Genomic DNA, 16,640 nt, shown 5'->3' on the forward strand with positions numbered 1-16,640 from the left:
GAAAGAGTCTGACCCAGACTTGTTACTCAATGGAGATGTCGCTCCTGTGTCACACCCCACAGGATTGGGTCCAAATCCAGATATACACTTGTGTTTACTTTCTGTATCTAGAAATACAGCACACATGTGGGAGACAAAGGAACCCAGCTCTCTGGTGGCCAGAAGCAACGTGTTGCTATCGCTCGAGCTCTTGTACGACAGCCCCGAATCCTGCTGTTAGATGAGGCTACCTCTGCACTGGATACAGAAAGTGAAAAGGTAACTTGGCTACCATTCCCTCGGTACAGGAATGGGGATTTGCAAGTTAGCTGGTCATGCCAATAGGAGGCTCTTTTTCTTTGTAAAAACCAACCAACCAACAAAACAAACTTAGCCACCACCCATCTCAAAAGCAATTCAGTATCATCCATTTTGAAACTCATTTTAGTGCAGTATTTGGCATCTTTGTGGCAATAGAGCCCAGACCATCAGGTGACAACAAAGAATTAATAACCTACAGAGTATTAAAAAAGGGTCTGTGGGTGTGGGTGTTAAAAGTGTGTGTACTAAGTACACCATACTTGGTGCTTAGAAACTGGAATAAAAATTATCCAGCATGTTATTTGATTAGACTGTGATTTTATAATGGAACTATTGGAGGGATTAAGTTAAGTTGTAATTATTTAATGAGTGGACTGAAATTTGGAGCAGTTTTCCATGTTGCTGAAAGTGATTGAGAAGGTCCATGGCTTGTCAAAGGAGCCAGGCCAATTCAGGAGGGACAATTTCTGAAACTGACCAAGACCTTCCTGCAGCAGGTAGGAAGGTGTCTGCTTCACTGCTGGGGCAAGTGAAAATATGAATGCATGTACACCAGCAAGCACTGCCTGTCCCGTTTCCCACTCCAGATGTAAAAACAGGGATGTGAACCAGTCGTCAGGGGGAAGTTTTTCGCCTCCAAGGCTATATATAGGAACATCACTATCATTGCTCTATCACAGATACCAGATGACGGACTGGGGGTACCACAGGTGGAAACAGCTGCTGCATTTGTTTTTTAATTCACATTTTGGTTTGTTCATTGTGCAGATTGTCCAGGAAGCGTTGGATAAGGCAAGAGAAGGTCGCACCTGCATCGTGATAGCTCACCGCCTCTCCACCATCCAAAACGCTGACAAGATTGCTGTGATCCAGAACGGCAAGGTTGTAGAGCAAGGGACCCATCAGCAGCTCCTGGCTGAAAAAGGCATCTACTACTCTCTGGTCAACGTTCAAAGTGGGTCATGCAATGTGCGATAGCAGGCACTACCTGTTGCTGAAGTGCAGCTGGTTCAGTCTTTTGAATGAGACTATTACAGATGTTTCACTACTTGTGGTTTTAGTAAAATTCTGTATATAGTTTCCTTAAGCCCCATAACTAGTAAATAACTCAGGTGTATTTGCTTTAAGAACCCAACCCTCTTCTATCAGCACAAGAATTCATGGTTGCTCAAATTAAAGATTACACAGCAGTCATGAAAAAGCCCTGCCGACTCACCAAACTGCAAAGTGAAGGACTCTGAGTGTGGAGGGCCCCTTCTGTCCTCCAGGTGCTGAGCACCCTACCGTGGGTGCTCAGAGTGAAGGGATGTGTGTACAAAAGCAGGGAGTGGGTTTGAGGGCAGAGGCACTGGAGATGGAACAGGCTGGTCTTTTGGGAGTAGGGAAAAAGCACAGTGTCCAGCCTAGGGAGAGCAGCAAGCTGTTATGTGGAGTGCTAGTCAAAAAGGGATGAGAGCTCACTCACCTATCTGTTCAGGTTTTGGGGGTTGCATTTTTAAAGGCTGATTGTAACTACATGTTCTAACTTTGCATTCTCTCTAAACTCCAGTGAGTGATGAGGATTAGGGCAGTGAGATATAACGCCAGCAAGAGGCCAAAAACAGAAAGAGTAAGAGTAGAAAGAAAGAGTAGCTATTGCTTATGCGCAAGGATACCAGCACTCACAGGCAGATGGAAGGTAGCAATGTGTTCCTCAACATAGATGGACCAAAAGTGCCATTCCAAGTATGACTGTTTCTAAATAAACGCACATGCAACAAAGAGCAAAGGAAAAGGAAGCCTGTCAGGATTGGCAACTGGCTCAGTCCCATTTGGCTTGCCAAAGCACCAACGGGTGTAGCCAATTTCTGCAACCCCGTTTTAACCTCAGTGTCTTTAAAGAAAACAGTGCCTGTCCTGTGACAAGAGGACTGCACAGCTTAACCACCTTGACCTGAAAACATGCTGGTGAGAAGTAACATTTTCTCAATGATACACTTCCTGAAAACTGTTTTCCCTTCTCTGTATTTCTGCCAGGATTTCTATATTCCCACAAACTCCTAGAGAGGGAGGAGTAGGTATGTGGAAAATAAATGCAAATAAATGCAAATTTTCCCTTCATCAAATTTCAGGCTGTTTCTAGTGAGTGTTCAAAGCAAACTGTCCTTGTAACTGTTGCAACCAGGTTTACTAATGCATCTGAGGGATGAAAGCCTGTATCTGTCAGACAAAAACTTCCAAGAAAAAAACCCCAAACAATAAAACCCCCAAATCCTACCTCACAGAAATCACAGCATCGTAAAGACACATGCTTCACCAACCAAGAGATTTCAGAAAGTCATTTACCTCCAAGAAAGAGTGGGTTATTTATTAACAAGCACTCCAGATTAGGAATGGAATCTTACTCTGTATGGGTTTTGAAGACCTCAAATCAACCATTAAATAATGAGTGGCTGTCAGATTTGAGACAGGACGCGCAAGTAGTCCAAAACAGGCAGGGATGACAAAGGCTGAGATAATGAGACTGTTTAAATGCCTGTTACTCAGTGAGGTGTCAGGCTTTGAGGAAGAAAATAAAAAGGGCAACTGTTCCTGCTACTGTGGAGAAAAATATGCAACAGAGCTTCCAGAGGGCAAGGAGTTCAGAGTTAGCTAAGAATGCAGTCCTTTCTGTAAAACAAATAACAATGTCTGATCATTCTCACAACCACAAAAACTATGGGTTCCTTAGAATGTCTATTTCAAGTCCACCTGTCCAAGATCACCCCTCTTTCACAACTTTTTGTTGCTACACAATAAACAGTCCAGCCACAAATCAATCAATACAAAGCTGATTTATAACAATTTTATTTCTACGACAGGAAAATACAAAGCTGCTCAAACAGAGGAATCAAGTCTTAAAATCCTGAGAATTGTATCAAACTTCATTCAGTGCTTATTTTTATTGTGTATTAGTAGTGTAAAGCAGCAGACAGAGTTCACTAGAAGATGAAAACTGAAGAATTTGGAACTCCTATCCTGCTTTCTTCTTTATTATTGAGAGGTCCTTTATCAAAACACTTCAGATTGTAGTGCTCTTGTACTACAAATGTGGAGGGAACATTCCCATTCATGGATACAACATTTATTTGTTATAATCCTGATAGTAAAACTGAAAGGTAACTTATAAAATAACAACTAGCCTGATGGAGGCAGCCTTTCTATTTCATAACCCACTATGAGTAGGAAGCATAATCACTGAAGAGGAGAGTGTGGTTACTCTGAAGTACACAGTTAAGTGCTCTGCTGGCATAAACAATATCAGTAGACTACAAAGTATTCTGCGTGCTACTACTAAGATCATAAATACAAATCTCCCATAAATTCCCAAGTACGTTTGCATTGTTGAGGCATATTTTAATATTGCATAGTTCTACACAGATAAGGTAACTACTGCTTGCATTGTTGTTGCAAATGGCTACATTACTCTTAAACGGGTCCTGTTAGCACAGTAAATCCCATTTTTTTATTTAGGTAGATTTCACATAGATCATTAAATGTCTTAACATGAATATAACAGTACTCTTGAGTAGCATTTCCTGTATAAGTACTAGATATAACTCATGAGCTGCCAAAGGCTTTTACATCATTATCAACCTTACAAGTGAGCTGCAACTGTTAACTGTAGCATGTCCCGAAAACACTGGAACACAGTTCTACACAGCACTTCTGCATCAGTCTCTGGACATGACTTCCAAGAAGAACAGCTAGCAATGATCCTATCAACACAGGAAACAATGAAGTTACCACTCTTTATTGTCATGGGCTAGGACAAAAGTCATGCAAATTGCCCTGAAATGTGAAATTATTGATGTAAAATCTAAAAATGTCATGTAAACATACTGTCTCAACACTCAAGAAAAATGCAGATTCCTAGTGCCTTTGTAACCAATAATTTTGACAGATCTTAAAACCAGATACTTTGATTTAAAGACCGATTTCTACATACATAGTGACATAACTTTTCACTTATACTTGAAAATACTGTGAATTATACTTCTTCTCTGCCACTATTATTTTAAGGTTTAACTTACTTACTTTTATTCTATTTACCTAATAAAAGGTAAATCTTTATCTAGTTCTATTTTCTTCAACAGAGCCATAGGTCAAACTATAGAGGGTTTGTATTCTCAAACTGAATCAAATCTGTGCACAATCCCTGTGTAGCTTCAGGAAGAAGTCATTACACCTAAATTACAAATTACACCTAAATTGCAAATCAGCAAGTTATCTCAACACATCAAAGAAGTTGATTAGATTTGATAAGGAAGCAATAATTTTTGTCCATAAGACCAATAAACCAAAGCTGGATCTTTTCAAACACTCCCATTTTATGTTTGAGTGTTTTAGGTTCTCCTTGTTACTCAAAAATGTCTGGTTCGAGTGTCTGGAAGAGATGTGTGTGTCACCGCCAAGAATAAGGGACAGCGTGCTCACCTGTACTCCCTCTGGTCTACTTCAGTCAATTGCCACTTTCTTAAAAACACCTTTCCATGTTACATTTAACAATCTCCAAAACAAAACCTTATTTTAAAGTAAGTTAATTTCTTCTGTTCCTTCCTTCCTTCACCTTCCTCACTCTTTTCTATTTGCTTATTCTCAGTTTCTTGGTGCTCAATTCACCTCACCATATCCACCATGTGTCCTTCCTCCCTCACTCGCGGTCCTGGAACACTGATGCCTTTATTGCCATGTATTTCACTTTTCAACTTTTTCTGACACATTCAGTCATGTGTTTTCCATCTTTTCCTTTCCTCATTCCAGTTGTTGGCCACCTTTCCCTTTGTGATAGAGACAAAACCATGCCTCAAATGAAATTATATCCTTACCTGTCATCTCTGATTGCATAAAAAAAGCCATAGCCATGTTCTACCATAGGGAGTGCAGATCCACTGAACCTAGTGTAACCAGTCAGACTAGTTGAAAGAACGAAGTTCCCACCTCCTCCACTGTAAAACAAAACAAAAGCAGCACTTTTAAAGATCATTTAAAACAAGGTGAATTTTACAAAAAGTTATTTTGTCCTAGAGATCAAGAAATCAGCATACATAAGGCCAAAGTAAAGAAGTCCTCGGATTCAAGGGATACAGCTTCCCCACAGGACAGGAATACGAATTACCTAGCTGTGAAGGCATTATCCACATAAAGTTCTGGCACTGGCAGTCCCTGCTCCTGTGCTATGAGTAGGAGACCCAGAAGATGACGATCAAAGCCTGTCAAATAAATGCAAACACTGCATCATTAACAGCAGCATTTTTTTCTGCTTCTTGTGATCTGGGATAGCTGTAGGAAAGATAAATGACAGAGTCTACTAAAAAAACAAGATTCTTACTGTAGCATACAAAAACATTTCCCAAAGATTTGATCTAAGGGCCTTTTCTTCACTTTCAGCTTGCAACGCTGAGCCCAAGTGCGAATGAACTAAGTAATATAAACCCAGCACAGTTCCTTTGGAACTCAAAACCCAACAAAACCTTCATTTCATCCAAGGAGAAGGAGTTCCACAATGTGAAACTGGCCCACTGGCAATTACGTGGAGAAGGTGAAAAGGCTTTCAGGACCACAACTGCCTAGGTAACTCACAAAGTAGGATGGAGAGAGTATGAAGGTTCATCAGAAGATTATTTCCTAGCTACTCTTCCTCATTCATAGAACAGCTTACCATGCTAACACAGGTTGGTTAGAATTTCACTCAAATCTTTCCTCTGCGTTATAAAACTGTATTTCCCATTTTCCAGCCAAGCATACATTTGAGCAGACAGTATTTCAAAATAATGTTTAGCTGAGCAGAAAAAGTGAATTAATATTCAAAGGGAACACGTCTTCGAGGCACAAGGAAAGGCACAAGGACTAGGTTTCAGTTCCTCTCCCCAGAACTAAAGTATAAAATACTTACAGGTAGTTTTCACTCAGGAGTCAGAGAAAATGCATTAGCATATTGCAATACTGCCTTCTCACCCACAAGAAAAAGAAGAAAAGTTTTGATCCCAGAGTACCTTTTCCGTTCTCACATTCTTTCCTCATTTTATTGTGCTTTGCAAACGCTTTATGCATTAGCTGTAGTCGTTGATAAACCTGTGTAAAGTAGGGGAAACAGGATTAAAAAAAAAAAAAGGAAAGGAAAAAACCCAAACCAATCCAGGTGAGCAACACACTAGGAATCACAGACCAGCAAGTGTTTCCCTTTCATAGTTTCTAGCGATTTTAGATAGAAGAAAATGGAGGAACTGGAAAGGTACATTAGAATCCTTCTCAAACTTTCTCCCAAATCCAAATTCCCTTTTCAAGAGAACTTGGCTCATTTGTTTCCTGTATCTTTGTTCTGTTTCTCGGATCACTCTGGCACTGAACAATATCCTAACTTCATGCTCTTTCCCAAACAAGATGAAACAATGGAAAATAGTCACTGTGAACTAGAGTAATAAACCCTGTCCTACAATACCACTTATTTAGCTTTTACCAGGTGCAGTTGCATTTACATGATCGCCATGCCCTGAACTGGTCAGGCAGTTGGTCTAGATGATCATTGTACGTCCCTTCTAACTGAAATACTCTATTCTAGTCAATTCTATCATTTCCATGAAAAAAACCCCAAAAACAGATTAAAAAAATCTGATGCAAAAGCAGAAAACAAAACAGAAAATATACAGAGATGCCAACTGAGTTCCCAAATTTTCTCTGCTGATTGGAAAATTACTTCTGTGACAGTAGTTCTGCCCAACATTATGATTTTGTATTGCAACTTACTTCTTAAACTTCCTAAACCAGAGAGGGAACAGAACACAAATATGTATTTTAGTAAAGGAGGCCTAGCGAAACATCTCTAAGCACCCAAGATCTTGACTTCTAACACCTTAGGTCTTATTAGCTCTTTTAGTTACTTAAGAAGCATCTTTTTGCTTATTACACGAGAGGCTACAGCACAGAATGTGCAAAGAGGGCAGTAGCCACTCAGTCTGGACAAAAATCAAGGTACTAAGCTCACAAGAAGCAAGACAAAAGTTGAGAAAAAAGGATGTTTTCTGAAGTACTTATCTGACGTATCTCCTACTACCTTAAAAGCAGACTTTTAAGCATCTTAATTTCAATACCATTGAACAGATTCAATGCTTTTCTAAGACCCGAGTTCATCACACAAAAAAATAGCAATAGGAAGATATTTGGAGATGTTATTTAAAATTACAAAGAGAAAAATAAAAAGGCTACAGTTAGTGTAGGAAGTTTATTACCCATAGAAGCCTGATATTTGGTTAGAAGATAACTGAATTGCAAGGCACTATCAGGAATCCACATTCACAATAGGAAAGCAGATCTGAATAACGGCCAGAAAACAAAGTTTTAAAGCTGCAGCCCAAGCCAAAAAAAGCCAGTGACAACCAGGAAAATATGTTCTTGAAGACCGTAATTGTCAATCACACGCAGTTCTTGTTAGCCATATTCCTGTAGGTTTCTCAGATGCATTAACAATATAGAACCTTTCAATTTCCTAAAGGTACATAGTCCTTTGTCTCAAAAACCTTCTACCTGCTTCATTTCTCAGGCTCAGTGAAGTGTGCAGTGATGACAAGAGAAAGACCTTTAGTACAGCTCTCACTTGGCAAGAAAGGCACGACATGCTTTGCCAGCCAAGCACCAGAGGGGAGTTGCTGGGAATAGAAAAGCGCACCACTTCAGCTATTCAGAGACAAACTCTGGAATACAACCCCGTTGCCACTAGACACAAACAGATTTCAGTCTTGCTCACAGACTCAATTAGATTAAGAATTTCTAAGTGAAACCAGGAAGTGAGACAACAGAACCACTCCACAGCAGAATACAAAAATCAGTGTGAATGTAAGTCAAGACACATTACTGAAACCAAAAGGTAAACAGGACAGAAAACCGAACAAGCCCACACATGACAGCTCACCTCTGTCACAATGACCAGAGCCAGACTTCAAAGCAACCCAGCATTTGAAATCTGTCTCACTGGAAACAGGCCAACTCCCATTAATGAGACAATGGAAAAGTGAGTTTTAAGCAATTCAAATGACAGCCCTTCTAGATACATGATGATTAAAGTAGGATGTCAGTATTTACACCATCAGAAGGATCCAGCATGGACTTGCACCATTCCACTGCTTCCATAGTGCACGGTCTTATGGTTTCTGTGCGGCCATGATAGAAACGCCTGGTCATGGCAGTTTCGTAACAGCAGCCCGGGCTAAGAAGAAAAATTAGAGAAGAGTATCTTATTAACTTAATGAAATTTAATGAAACAATGAACAAAGAAGTTCTGCCAAGTATCTTACACATCTAGCTCAGTTTTCGTTAAATTGTGTGTCTGAAGAGCCACAAAGGAACTCTACAAACTTTTATAAGACAGATGACTGGAGAAGTGCCAGTGCTGTTATAACACGTTGAAAAGACTGGGTTGACATGGCTATCTTCTGAAGACTACAGATCTACCAGCCTCTAGTACAAATAAGCTGAAATTACGCAAGCTTCAGTTTTGCTCTATATTTCCATTAAAGAAACCCTCCACATCATCCAAAAACTTAAAAGTTAAGAGACACATTTGAAATAAGCAGTGTGTCCCAATGCATTTATAAGGAAAAGGCTCAAATCTTTCTTTGTTGCATATTGACACTCATCCAGCTTCTACCTGGAGCATCCCCAGCCCTATGACAGTCTATCATTTAACATACAACTTACATGAAACATTCCTGTCTGTTTAGAACAGACCTAATAAGCTATTTTAGTCAGACAATTAATTAATTCCAGTGTTCAACAAAGTGAGATCTCCAACCTTCCTTACGATGAGACACCCACCTGCAATGGCTAAGCATAGTGCTCATATGACGAAATCCCCCTTTTTCTGAAGCAATACTCGCCAGGTCAGTAGTGACTTATACAAGCTGTAATCAGTAATGATTAGCAAAGAGAAATTTGGGAACACCAATACCAGGAAGAAACCTGCCTTTTACCAATAATACAAAATAAAATGACACCCCAAAACATAGAGCCAGGTATTTGGAGGGCCACTATCTATAACTTTATTATTATTCCCAGACCTTCACATTAAATGTTGCTAAAGAAAGTGAGACGCTTTCTTTTGAGTTTGTTTGTGAGGCTTTTTACAGGCTTGGAAGACTAACCATTTTACTGATGGCTTTCGCTTGCTACAGATAAAGCTTTCTTCTTCATTTAAGCAACTATTTGACATTAAAGAATCCTGACACAATGCACATTTGGTGTTTGCCAAATATTTTCTTTGTACAGCCCAGATCCAAATTTTCATGGACGGCCTTCTGCCCTGCACTCCACAATACGTATACACATGATCCCTATGGGCACAAGGACACAATTCTTCTTATGCCAAGGGCACAATCCCATGGATTTCAATGGCGCAAAATAAGGCAGTATGAAACCGTTACTTTAAAAAACCCTTACCTCTTCATTCTTCTATCACCACAGCGAATTACACACTGGCTTTGCAAGGCCACTGCATTATAACTCCAGATCCAACCCTCTACTCAAAAACTAGGTTTTTATTCCTAATCTGGATAACGAGATTTTCTTACCGCCCATGGCATTTGTAATAAGCTAGCTGCAGGGCAAGCTGCACAAATGTATCGGGATGAAGTTTCTTCATTCTAATCCATGCTTTGCCAAAGGATGTGAAGGCGTAATTCACTAGCTGCAAGTCAGATACCTGTCATACCAAAGGAGGAAAAGACACAGAAGTCAAGAAATACCACAACTTGGTTCACTTCAAATAAAATACTCAAAATAAACCAATGATGGTAGAAATTTAACCATGGTGTTAAGTCCCCTAATTCATTAATTTAGCACTAACATATTCATCCCTGCTCGCCAGCATGTTGAAAGATCAGCTAAAAACATGGAAACAGAATGGAAAAAAAAATATCAGAGACAATTAAGAGGAGGAGCAAGAAATTCCACCTTTTTGTAATACAATTCTTTAGCAAGTCCAATTTCATTTATAATTTTTTGATCCACTGTGAATACAAGTTCCTCCGGCCATGGAATATCCCTCACTTTATCTGATCCCTGCAGACAGAAAGAAAAGAGAAAACAGAAAATGTTATGCATAAGAAAAGACACATGGACTAATAAACTCGAATGTTTAAAGGATAGATACCTTCCATTTTCCCTCATTTTCAATAATCTTCTTTTCAGCATGAGATAACATGGTAATTAAAGCCATGGCATCAAAAGGAGAATGCTAGAAACATATAAAACAAGGTATTACATTATTTGCATAACTGCAAGAGGATCCAATTGCTTTTTTGCCTACCCTGCTCTTCTTCCTGCAAATCAACAGCTTTACTGCACAGTGTTGGACTTGTTTTTCTAGTTCTACTATAAACATAGAACTAATGCAATTCCACCCACTGTTCTGACTGCTCCACAGCCTGAAAGGAGGCACAATATTCCACTACTGTGGAAAAGCAGATTTCTGGCAATGTGTAGGCCCTCGTGGCCATTCAGTAATGGGTTAAAAAAAAAAAATCTGAGTTTAAAACACAAAGCTGCTCAAATAGATTTATCATACAAAGAGTTACATTTTAAGCCTTCTTGTCTAATGTGGTTTTTGTCTTTGGAACTCTCTCATTAAATACTTTTATAAAAAGATTATGATTTCAGATCTCAGGTTCTTAATTCAAGTATGGTATAATACCGAACACTGTGAAAGCAGACTGCTTTTGGAAACTTGCCAGACAAGGTGCCTGGTAAACAAGGCCATACTAAAGAGGAGCACATAAAGCATTTAAAATAATGTTCTGAAAGAGAAAACTTAGTAAATAAATACTTGGAAGGCCCAGGGGTGTGGGGGGTGGAATTTCAACTTACATCACAGAATGCGCTACAGGTTCCATTGGAAAAGAATATGCTGTTGTAGGATTTATCTCCCCAGCGTACAGTCGGATCACCAGTTAACCCCAGCCTTGTAACCTAAAACAAAAGTTACATGCTGTGGGTTTTAAAACACATGAGTACACTGCCAACCTCTGTCTGCTAAACCTAAGGTAAGATGATGATATCTCCTTGAGAGAGAAGATATTTGCATCCAGTTGAAGATGAAACATTATTAAAAGCCTATGTTTTTAAATTAAAGAGTGGCAACAAGTTGATGACTGTATTTTTGAGGACCCTGAAGGACAGAGGGCTAAAAGATTATGAAAGTGGATTTCAGCCATTTCCACTACCAATGTCCTAACAACTCAAACTATTTAAGTACTCTTATGGATCAACAAGAAGCATTATTTGTGTATTTATCTGCTTCATCTTCTGTGTTCTGAAAGAGTAAGAAGTGCTACTTCTGCATCTATGCAGAAGAAATATTTACAGAAAGACACCAGATATGAATTAACAAAAATCGTTAGCTACCTCAGTGTAATCCTCAGGAGTTGCATGGGGACTAGAATCGTCGAGACAGACCACAAACAAACTTCTCTGAATTTTTTCCAGATGAGTTAAATTCTTTGGATCAAGACCAATCAAATATTCACGTAACTAGAAATCATAAAAAGACAAAGCTAAGTGAAATGATGTATTTCCAGTGATCACAGTGCTTTTCTCAGGAATCAACTGTTGAAGTACTCCCACCTCTGCCCACTTTGTCCTCTCATTGCTTGTTAGGGCTGCCAGTCCTGGTCCATCTGGTTCACTATGGCATCTTTTCTGTACATATTTCAGTTGCCTTCAGGAAGATTTCAAAAACTAAAGTTAAAAGGGAACATACGAAGAGGAGGTAAAAGTCACCCTTTTTATTGCTCTTTTTTGCCAAGCTGGAATTTTGTTTCCACAGTCGTGAGCTAATGTGAATTTTCAGGAAGCATGAATCAGCTCCCTTCAGCAGCTGAAGACCTGCTCGGTTTCTGGTCACTAATTCAAATTGCAGCTAACAGCCCAGCACAACGTACATGTAAACAATCATGGTCCTAAAGCATTATTATGCACATAACTTAAAAGTAGATTTAAGACTTCAGCGGTGCAGATCAAACTTTCCCAAGCAGCAGACACCTGCAGTACTCCAGCTTTGCCATTTTTACAGCTGCTAATCAGCTAGAAGGGCAAAACTTTTACTCAAGGTGAACCCTGAAATTTAAAGCAGAAATAGCTACAGTACATTCTAATGTAGAGACTAATGTAGAGACTGAACTACTACTTCTCCTCCTACCTTTTCCTTGCATTTTCCCTTTGAAGAGATATTAACAGAGAGCTAATTTTTAGTTTGCAAATTCAGTTTTTCACATGCTGTTCTAGGTGCTAAAGAAACTCCAAAAATTACAAGCATTTAATCTAGCTTGTCCTTTGTTCTGGCACTCTTGCCCATTAAACTTCACTCCTGACCATCAGTTACACAGTTGTCAAAAATACAAGACAACTCTGATGAGGTTATTAAAAAAAAAATTAGACACAAAAACCTCACCAAACCAAAACCAACTTGCCCTTCTTCTAGACATTATAAAGCTTTAGGGTTTTTGTCTGTATTCCAGGTGTCATTTCTTTGCTACTTGCTTGATCTAACAGGTACAACTACAGAAATTAGAAATACATACGTTGAAATATCTTAAGCATTAAAGTACCAGACTTCAGATAAGCTCAAAAGTCACTTTCTTTTTTAAAATTTTTGTCTTGCCTGAGACATTTGGCTCAAATCAAAACTTTTGCCAGTTTTGATTACAAGCATTCTGTTGTGCTCTACAAGCAGCACTTTGATAAATGCAGTAAGTTATTCCTAGATGAAAGACGCAAGTTCTCTTTAGTACATACGTGCATGTAGATCCCAAATCAGTCATGAGACTTATGCTGAAATTACCTCTGTATGTGACATCAGAATTCAACCAAGAGTAGAAAACCTTGCGGCCACAACCATATGACCTATTTGAAAAGGTATCACCTCCACGCTACTGGGGACAGGAGATACAGCACAGAAAAGCTTTAAAAATAGCCTGTGTCACTAGTACTGAAATTTAGTACTTAAAGAACCAAATTCTTTCTCTCTGTTCCTTTGCAGCAGCTCAGGAATATGAAAAGAGACACAAACATGGTTGATCATCACAGTTCTGGCAGTAAACCAAGAAATGTAAATGAAATGCTGCAGTACTGGTCTGTAGCAAGCAGGAAGTCAATCAGTGTACACTATGATTTTGGACTCTGCTGCACTCACCAACAGGAATTCCAGCCCCTCTATTCCTGAGAAAATTGACCACAAGCATGTTAGATCTGTATCAACATGACAGTGGTGCTTCAGCTTTGATAATGATTAAGTAGCAATGTGACAATTATCAATGTGGATTGGTCCTAAAAGGAATGATGTTACTTATAATCCTAATAATTCCATGTCAAGAAACTTCATACGCAAATGATGTTTCCTACTGAAGCATCTCCATTCAGCCCTTTTGCCGATGTTCTGTGGGTGTATAACAGTACATGCCATCATGCTTCATGGTATGGCAACAAGTTGCCACTCACTGAACAAGTATTTACTCAAATCTGAACCCTTGGCTAGAGAAGCTGTAGCCTCTCCCACACCTAATTCTTTGGGGTGAAGGGGATAGGAAAAGAAAGACTCTCGGGTATATAGTTTAATTAGGACAGTTCATTCAAAAAAAAGGTAGTTTGAAAACCTGAAAATCTCTGGAGGAGTCACCATATTGCCTTCATGTATGGCATCAAATGCAAACACTCGACCTCGACACAGGACTATTAAGTGAGATGGGCATTCACCTTCAGTCTCTGGAATGAAACAAAAAACATGAAAATCCAACCGCAAGGATAAAGTGAGTGACAAATACAGGAAAAACACTCAGCAAGTCCTAAAGACCTATTTTTTTTTTCCAAAATGAGGCAGACTTCATACAGTTAAAAACAGGAAAGAAGAAAAAGGAATAGCTTTTTAAGTCCAATGGCATGACCTTACTGCAAATTTGAAGACTTTTTAAAACCATCAGGGAAAATACAGAGAAGTACCTAACTTTCACCATTATTAACTACTTCAAGTAATCGTCATTACTTTCACTTAGTAGCACATGTCATTTATTTGTGTACCTTGTAGGCAGGAACACCCTCTGCTGCAATGACAGCTGATCGAGCAACGTTTCTCTCTTACATGAATTTTGTTTGGTTTTTAAAAAGGGATGAATATAATGCAGCAAGCTGCTGTTAATCATTTGCTGTTTGCAAATGGTTGAATCCTGCCATTTCAGAGCGTTTATGCAACCAGTTTCAGTTATACAGCTCATGATCCGAGATGCATGTCAATCAGACCTGATTGACAGATGCGAATCTATAAAAAGGGAGCACTGACACACCAATTTGGCCACTATACAGAAATGCAAATGGTACGGGCCCACACTAAGCCGGGTACATTTGCACTGCACTGCCTTATTGCATCTACCTATCTGGAAAGTCTTGAAAGGCTTCCATAGTGCTTTTTGAAGCCATTCTCTTAAACTCCCAATGGTTTTCTGGCGTGCAGGATCAAGAGCTGAAGTGTAGTATTCTTATTCACCTTCCACTAACAAACACTGTAGTATTAGTAATCAACTAACTGAAATGGTATCATCGCCTCTCCTACACACATTCTGATGCATCCAGAGCTGTTCAGCAGTGTCACTCTAGATAATTATGGGAGATATGAATTCCTGTAAGACAAAGGAATTCAAGAAAAATTCTATGCCTTACTCTACAGAAAATATATACGGAAATCTCCATACTACAGGTTATGACAAGAAAATGCGAAGTTGAACCCTTGAAATACATGTTTAGTGCTTGAGGAAGCCAGTATTTTATGGTTAAAATGACCACTCCATTAGCCCTTTAATACAAAACCATTTGCTTGTATTAACCCCAATTTGGATTTGTTTACCAGTTTTAAAATAACTGCCAATCGAGTCTCTGGTAATTCCAGGAATTTTGCAAGTGCAGAAGAGCATTCGAAACTGGTTCATGTCCAGAACGGCATTCCCGGACCTCTCTATAGCCACCTTCTCTCTGTTGTAGACAAATACACCAACATTAAACAAGAGAGATGATAATTACTGCAAGTAAATCAAGGCAAGATAAACCCATCTTTTACTGCGAAGAATGCATGCCGATGAACATAACTATATTTTTGCAACTTAAGTACACAAAGATCATTAATATTTAGAACTGATTATTTTTTTCTTCAAGTCTTACGCTCGTAGTAGATCCCAGAATTTCAGGGTGTGCCATATATTTACACATGCTCTTTCTATCTGAGTGCCCTCTTTTGGTGGCCAGCAGTGTTCAATGAAAGGTCCGGGCCCACCTATATTACAGTGTATTTGCGTTGATATGCGAAGATCAAGATAAGCCACATTCAGCCACCAGTCCTCCAGCTGAAAATGAAAAATGTCTAGCATCAGAATTAAGTTTTAGTCACTAATTCTTTAATAATTACCTCATTGTTCTACCACCTAGAGTTTTTTGGTTTTTTTTTTTTAAATATTTTGGATATTAGTTCCTTCCTATGCAATAGAAGGCAGGACAGTGGCTCAAAACTAACTGCTGAGCGTTATGAGCATCTAGCTCTTCTATTTGCAAGCTTGAAATAAAATTCAATACTGCTTAAGACTATTAAACTGCAAATTATAATGAAGAGCTCTTCCCTGATACTCATCATAAACTCTTGCAGACATCGGCTGTGGCTGCTGCAAACATCATGACAGGTTACTCCACAAAGAATGGAAGGAAAGGAGATTTGTGTTGAGAGAGGATCTGGGACAGACAGTTCATAATGTATTTTTCCTATCATCATCTGAAAATCTCCACTCCAGAGTGCATCATGTAAAGATTTCCAAAGTTCTCATGAATTCCACTTATTAGTGACTCCCCCTGTATCCATTTCTCTGTTGAAAGGCAACTTTAAAATGCTACCAAACAGCTTTCTTCAGGAAAGAAAGACAGAGACCAACCCTAAACTCAATTTTCTTTTTTCTTCCTTTTTTTTTTTCTTTTGGCAAGGTGGAAAGAGAGGGGACAGAGGTCACAGAAGAAGAGACTGACAGACAAAGCATTCAAACGCTGGTAGGTATCTTAACATTTCAATGATTGAGCTCTCTGAGCCACTCAACTTTGAAAAACACCAAATCACAAGTGTATAAGTGAATGTGCTCATATCCAAGTGGCAGATATAAGGAAGATCCTAAGATTAAAAAAAGCTAAGGGACATTCTAAATTATATCCTGAACAACCAACTTTCCATAAGTTGATTTATAATAGCTAAATACATACCCAATTCCTTCTCATTTTAGCTCTTTCCAGTAACTTCTGATGCAACTCTTTCC

General features: G+C 39.0%; 2 protein-coding genes across 2 annotated transcripts in view; one reads left to right on the forward strand and one right to left on the reverse strand.

Annotated features, from left to right (window-relative positions):
* Positions 1–1,278, forward strand: part of LOC104501353 (multidrug resistance protein 3-like) — a gene marked incomplete at its 5' end in the record, with an annotated part of 23,916 nt that extends 22,638 nt beyond the window's left edge. The window contains 2 exons of the mRNA XM_010145151.1: positions 112–258; positions 1,069–1,278. Coding sequence (XP_010143453.1) covers positions 112–258; positions 1,069–1,278 — 357 coding nt within the window. The remainder of the gene's footprint in view (positions 1–111; positions 259–1,068) is intronic.
* Positions 1,279–3,916: 2,638 nt separating this feature from the next.
* Positions 3,917–16,640, reverse strand: part of CROT (carnitine O-octanoyltransferase) — an 18,692-nt gene continuing 5,968 nt past the window's right edge. The window contains exons 3-17 of the mRNA XM_010145152.1: positions 16,588–16,640; positions 15,511–15,692; positions 15,200–15,324; positions 13,959–14,067; positions 11,932–12,025; positions 11,713–11,838; positions 11,176–11,277; positions 10,463–10,546; positions 10,264–10,371; positions 9,882–10,012; positions 8,398–8,521; positions 6,315–6,393; positions 5,438–5,531; positions 5,148–5,267; positions 3,917–4,037 (exon numbers count right to left, since the gene is read on the reverse strand). The exon at positions 16,588–16,640 is cut by the window's right edge and continues 25 nt beyond it. Of these exons, the coding sequence (XP_010143454.1) occupies positions 3,917–4,037; positions 5,148–5,267; positions 5,438–5,531; positions 6,315–6,393; positions 8,398–8,521; positions 9,882–10,012; positions 10,264–10,371; positions 10,463–10,546; positions 11,176–11,277; positions 11,713–11,838; positions 11,932–12,025; positions 13,959–14,067; positions 15,200–15,324; positions 15,511–15,692; positions 16,588–16,640 (1,652 nt within the window). The remainder of the gene's footprint in view (positions 4,038–5,147; positions 5,268–5,437; positions 5,532–6,314; positions 6,394–8,397; positions 8,522–9,881; positions 10,013–10,263; positions 10,372–10,462; positions 10,547–11,175; positions 11,278–11,712; positions 11,839–11,931; positions 12,026–13,958; positions 14,068–15,199; positions 15,325–15,510; positions 15,693–16,587) is intronic.

The sequence above is a fragment of the Buceros rhinoceros genome, unplaced genomic scaffold, assembly GCF_000710305.1.
Source record: "Buceros rhinoceros silvestris isolate BGI_N320 unplaced genomic scaffold, ASM71030v1 scaffold30301, whole genome shotgun sequence".
In the NCBI taxonomy this organism is placed as follows: domain Eukaryota; kingdom Metazoa; phylum Chordata; class Aves; order Bucerotiformes; family Bucerotidae; genus Buceros; species Buceros rhinoceros.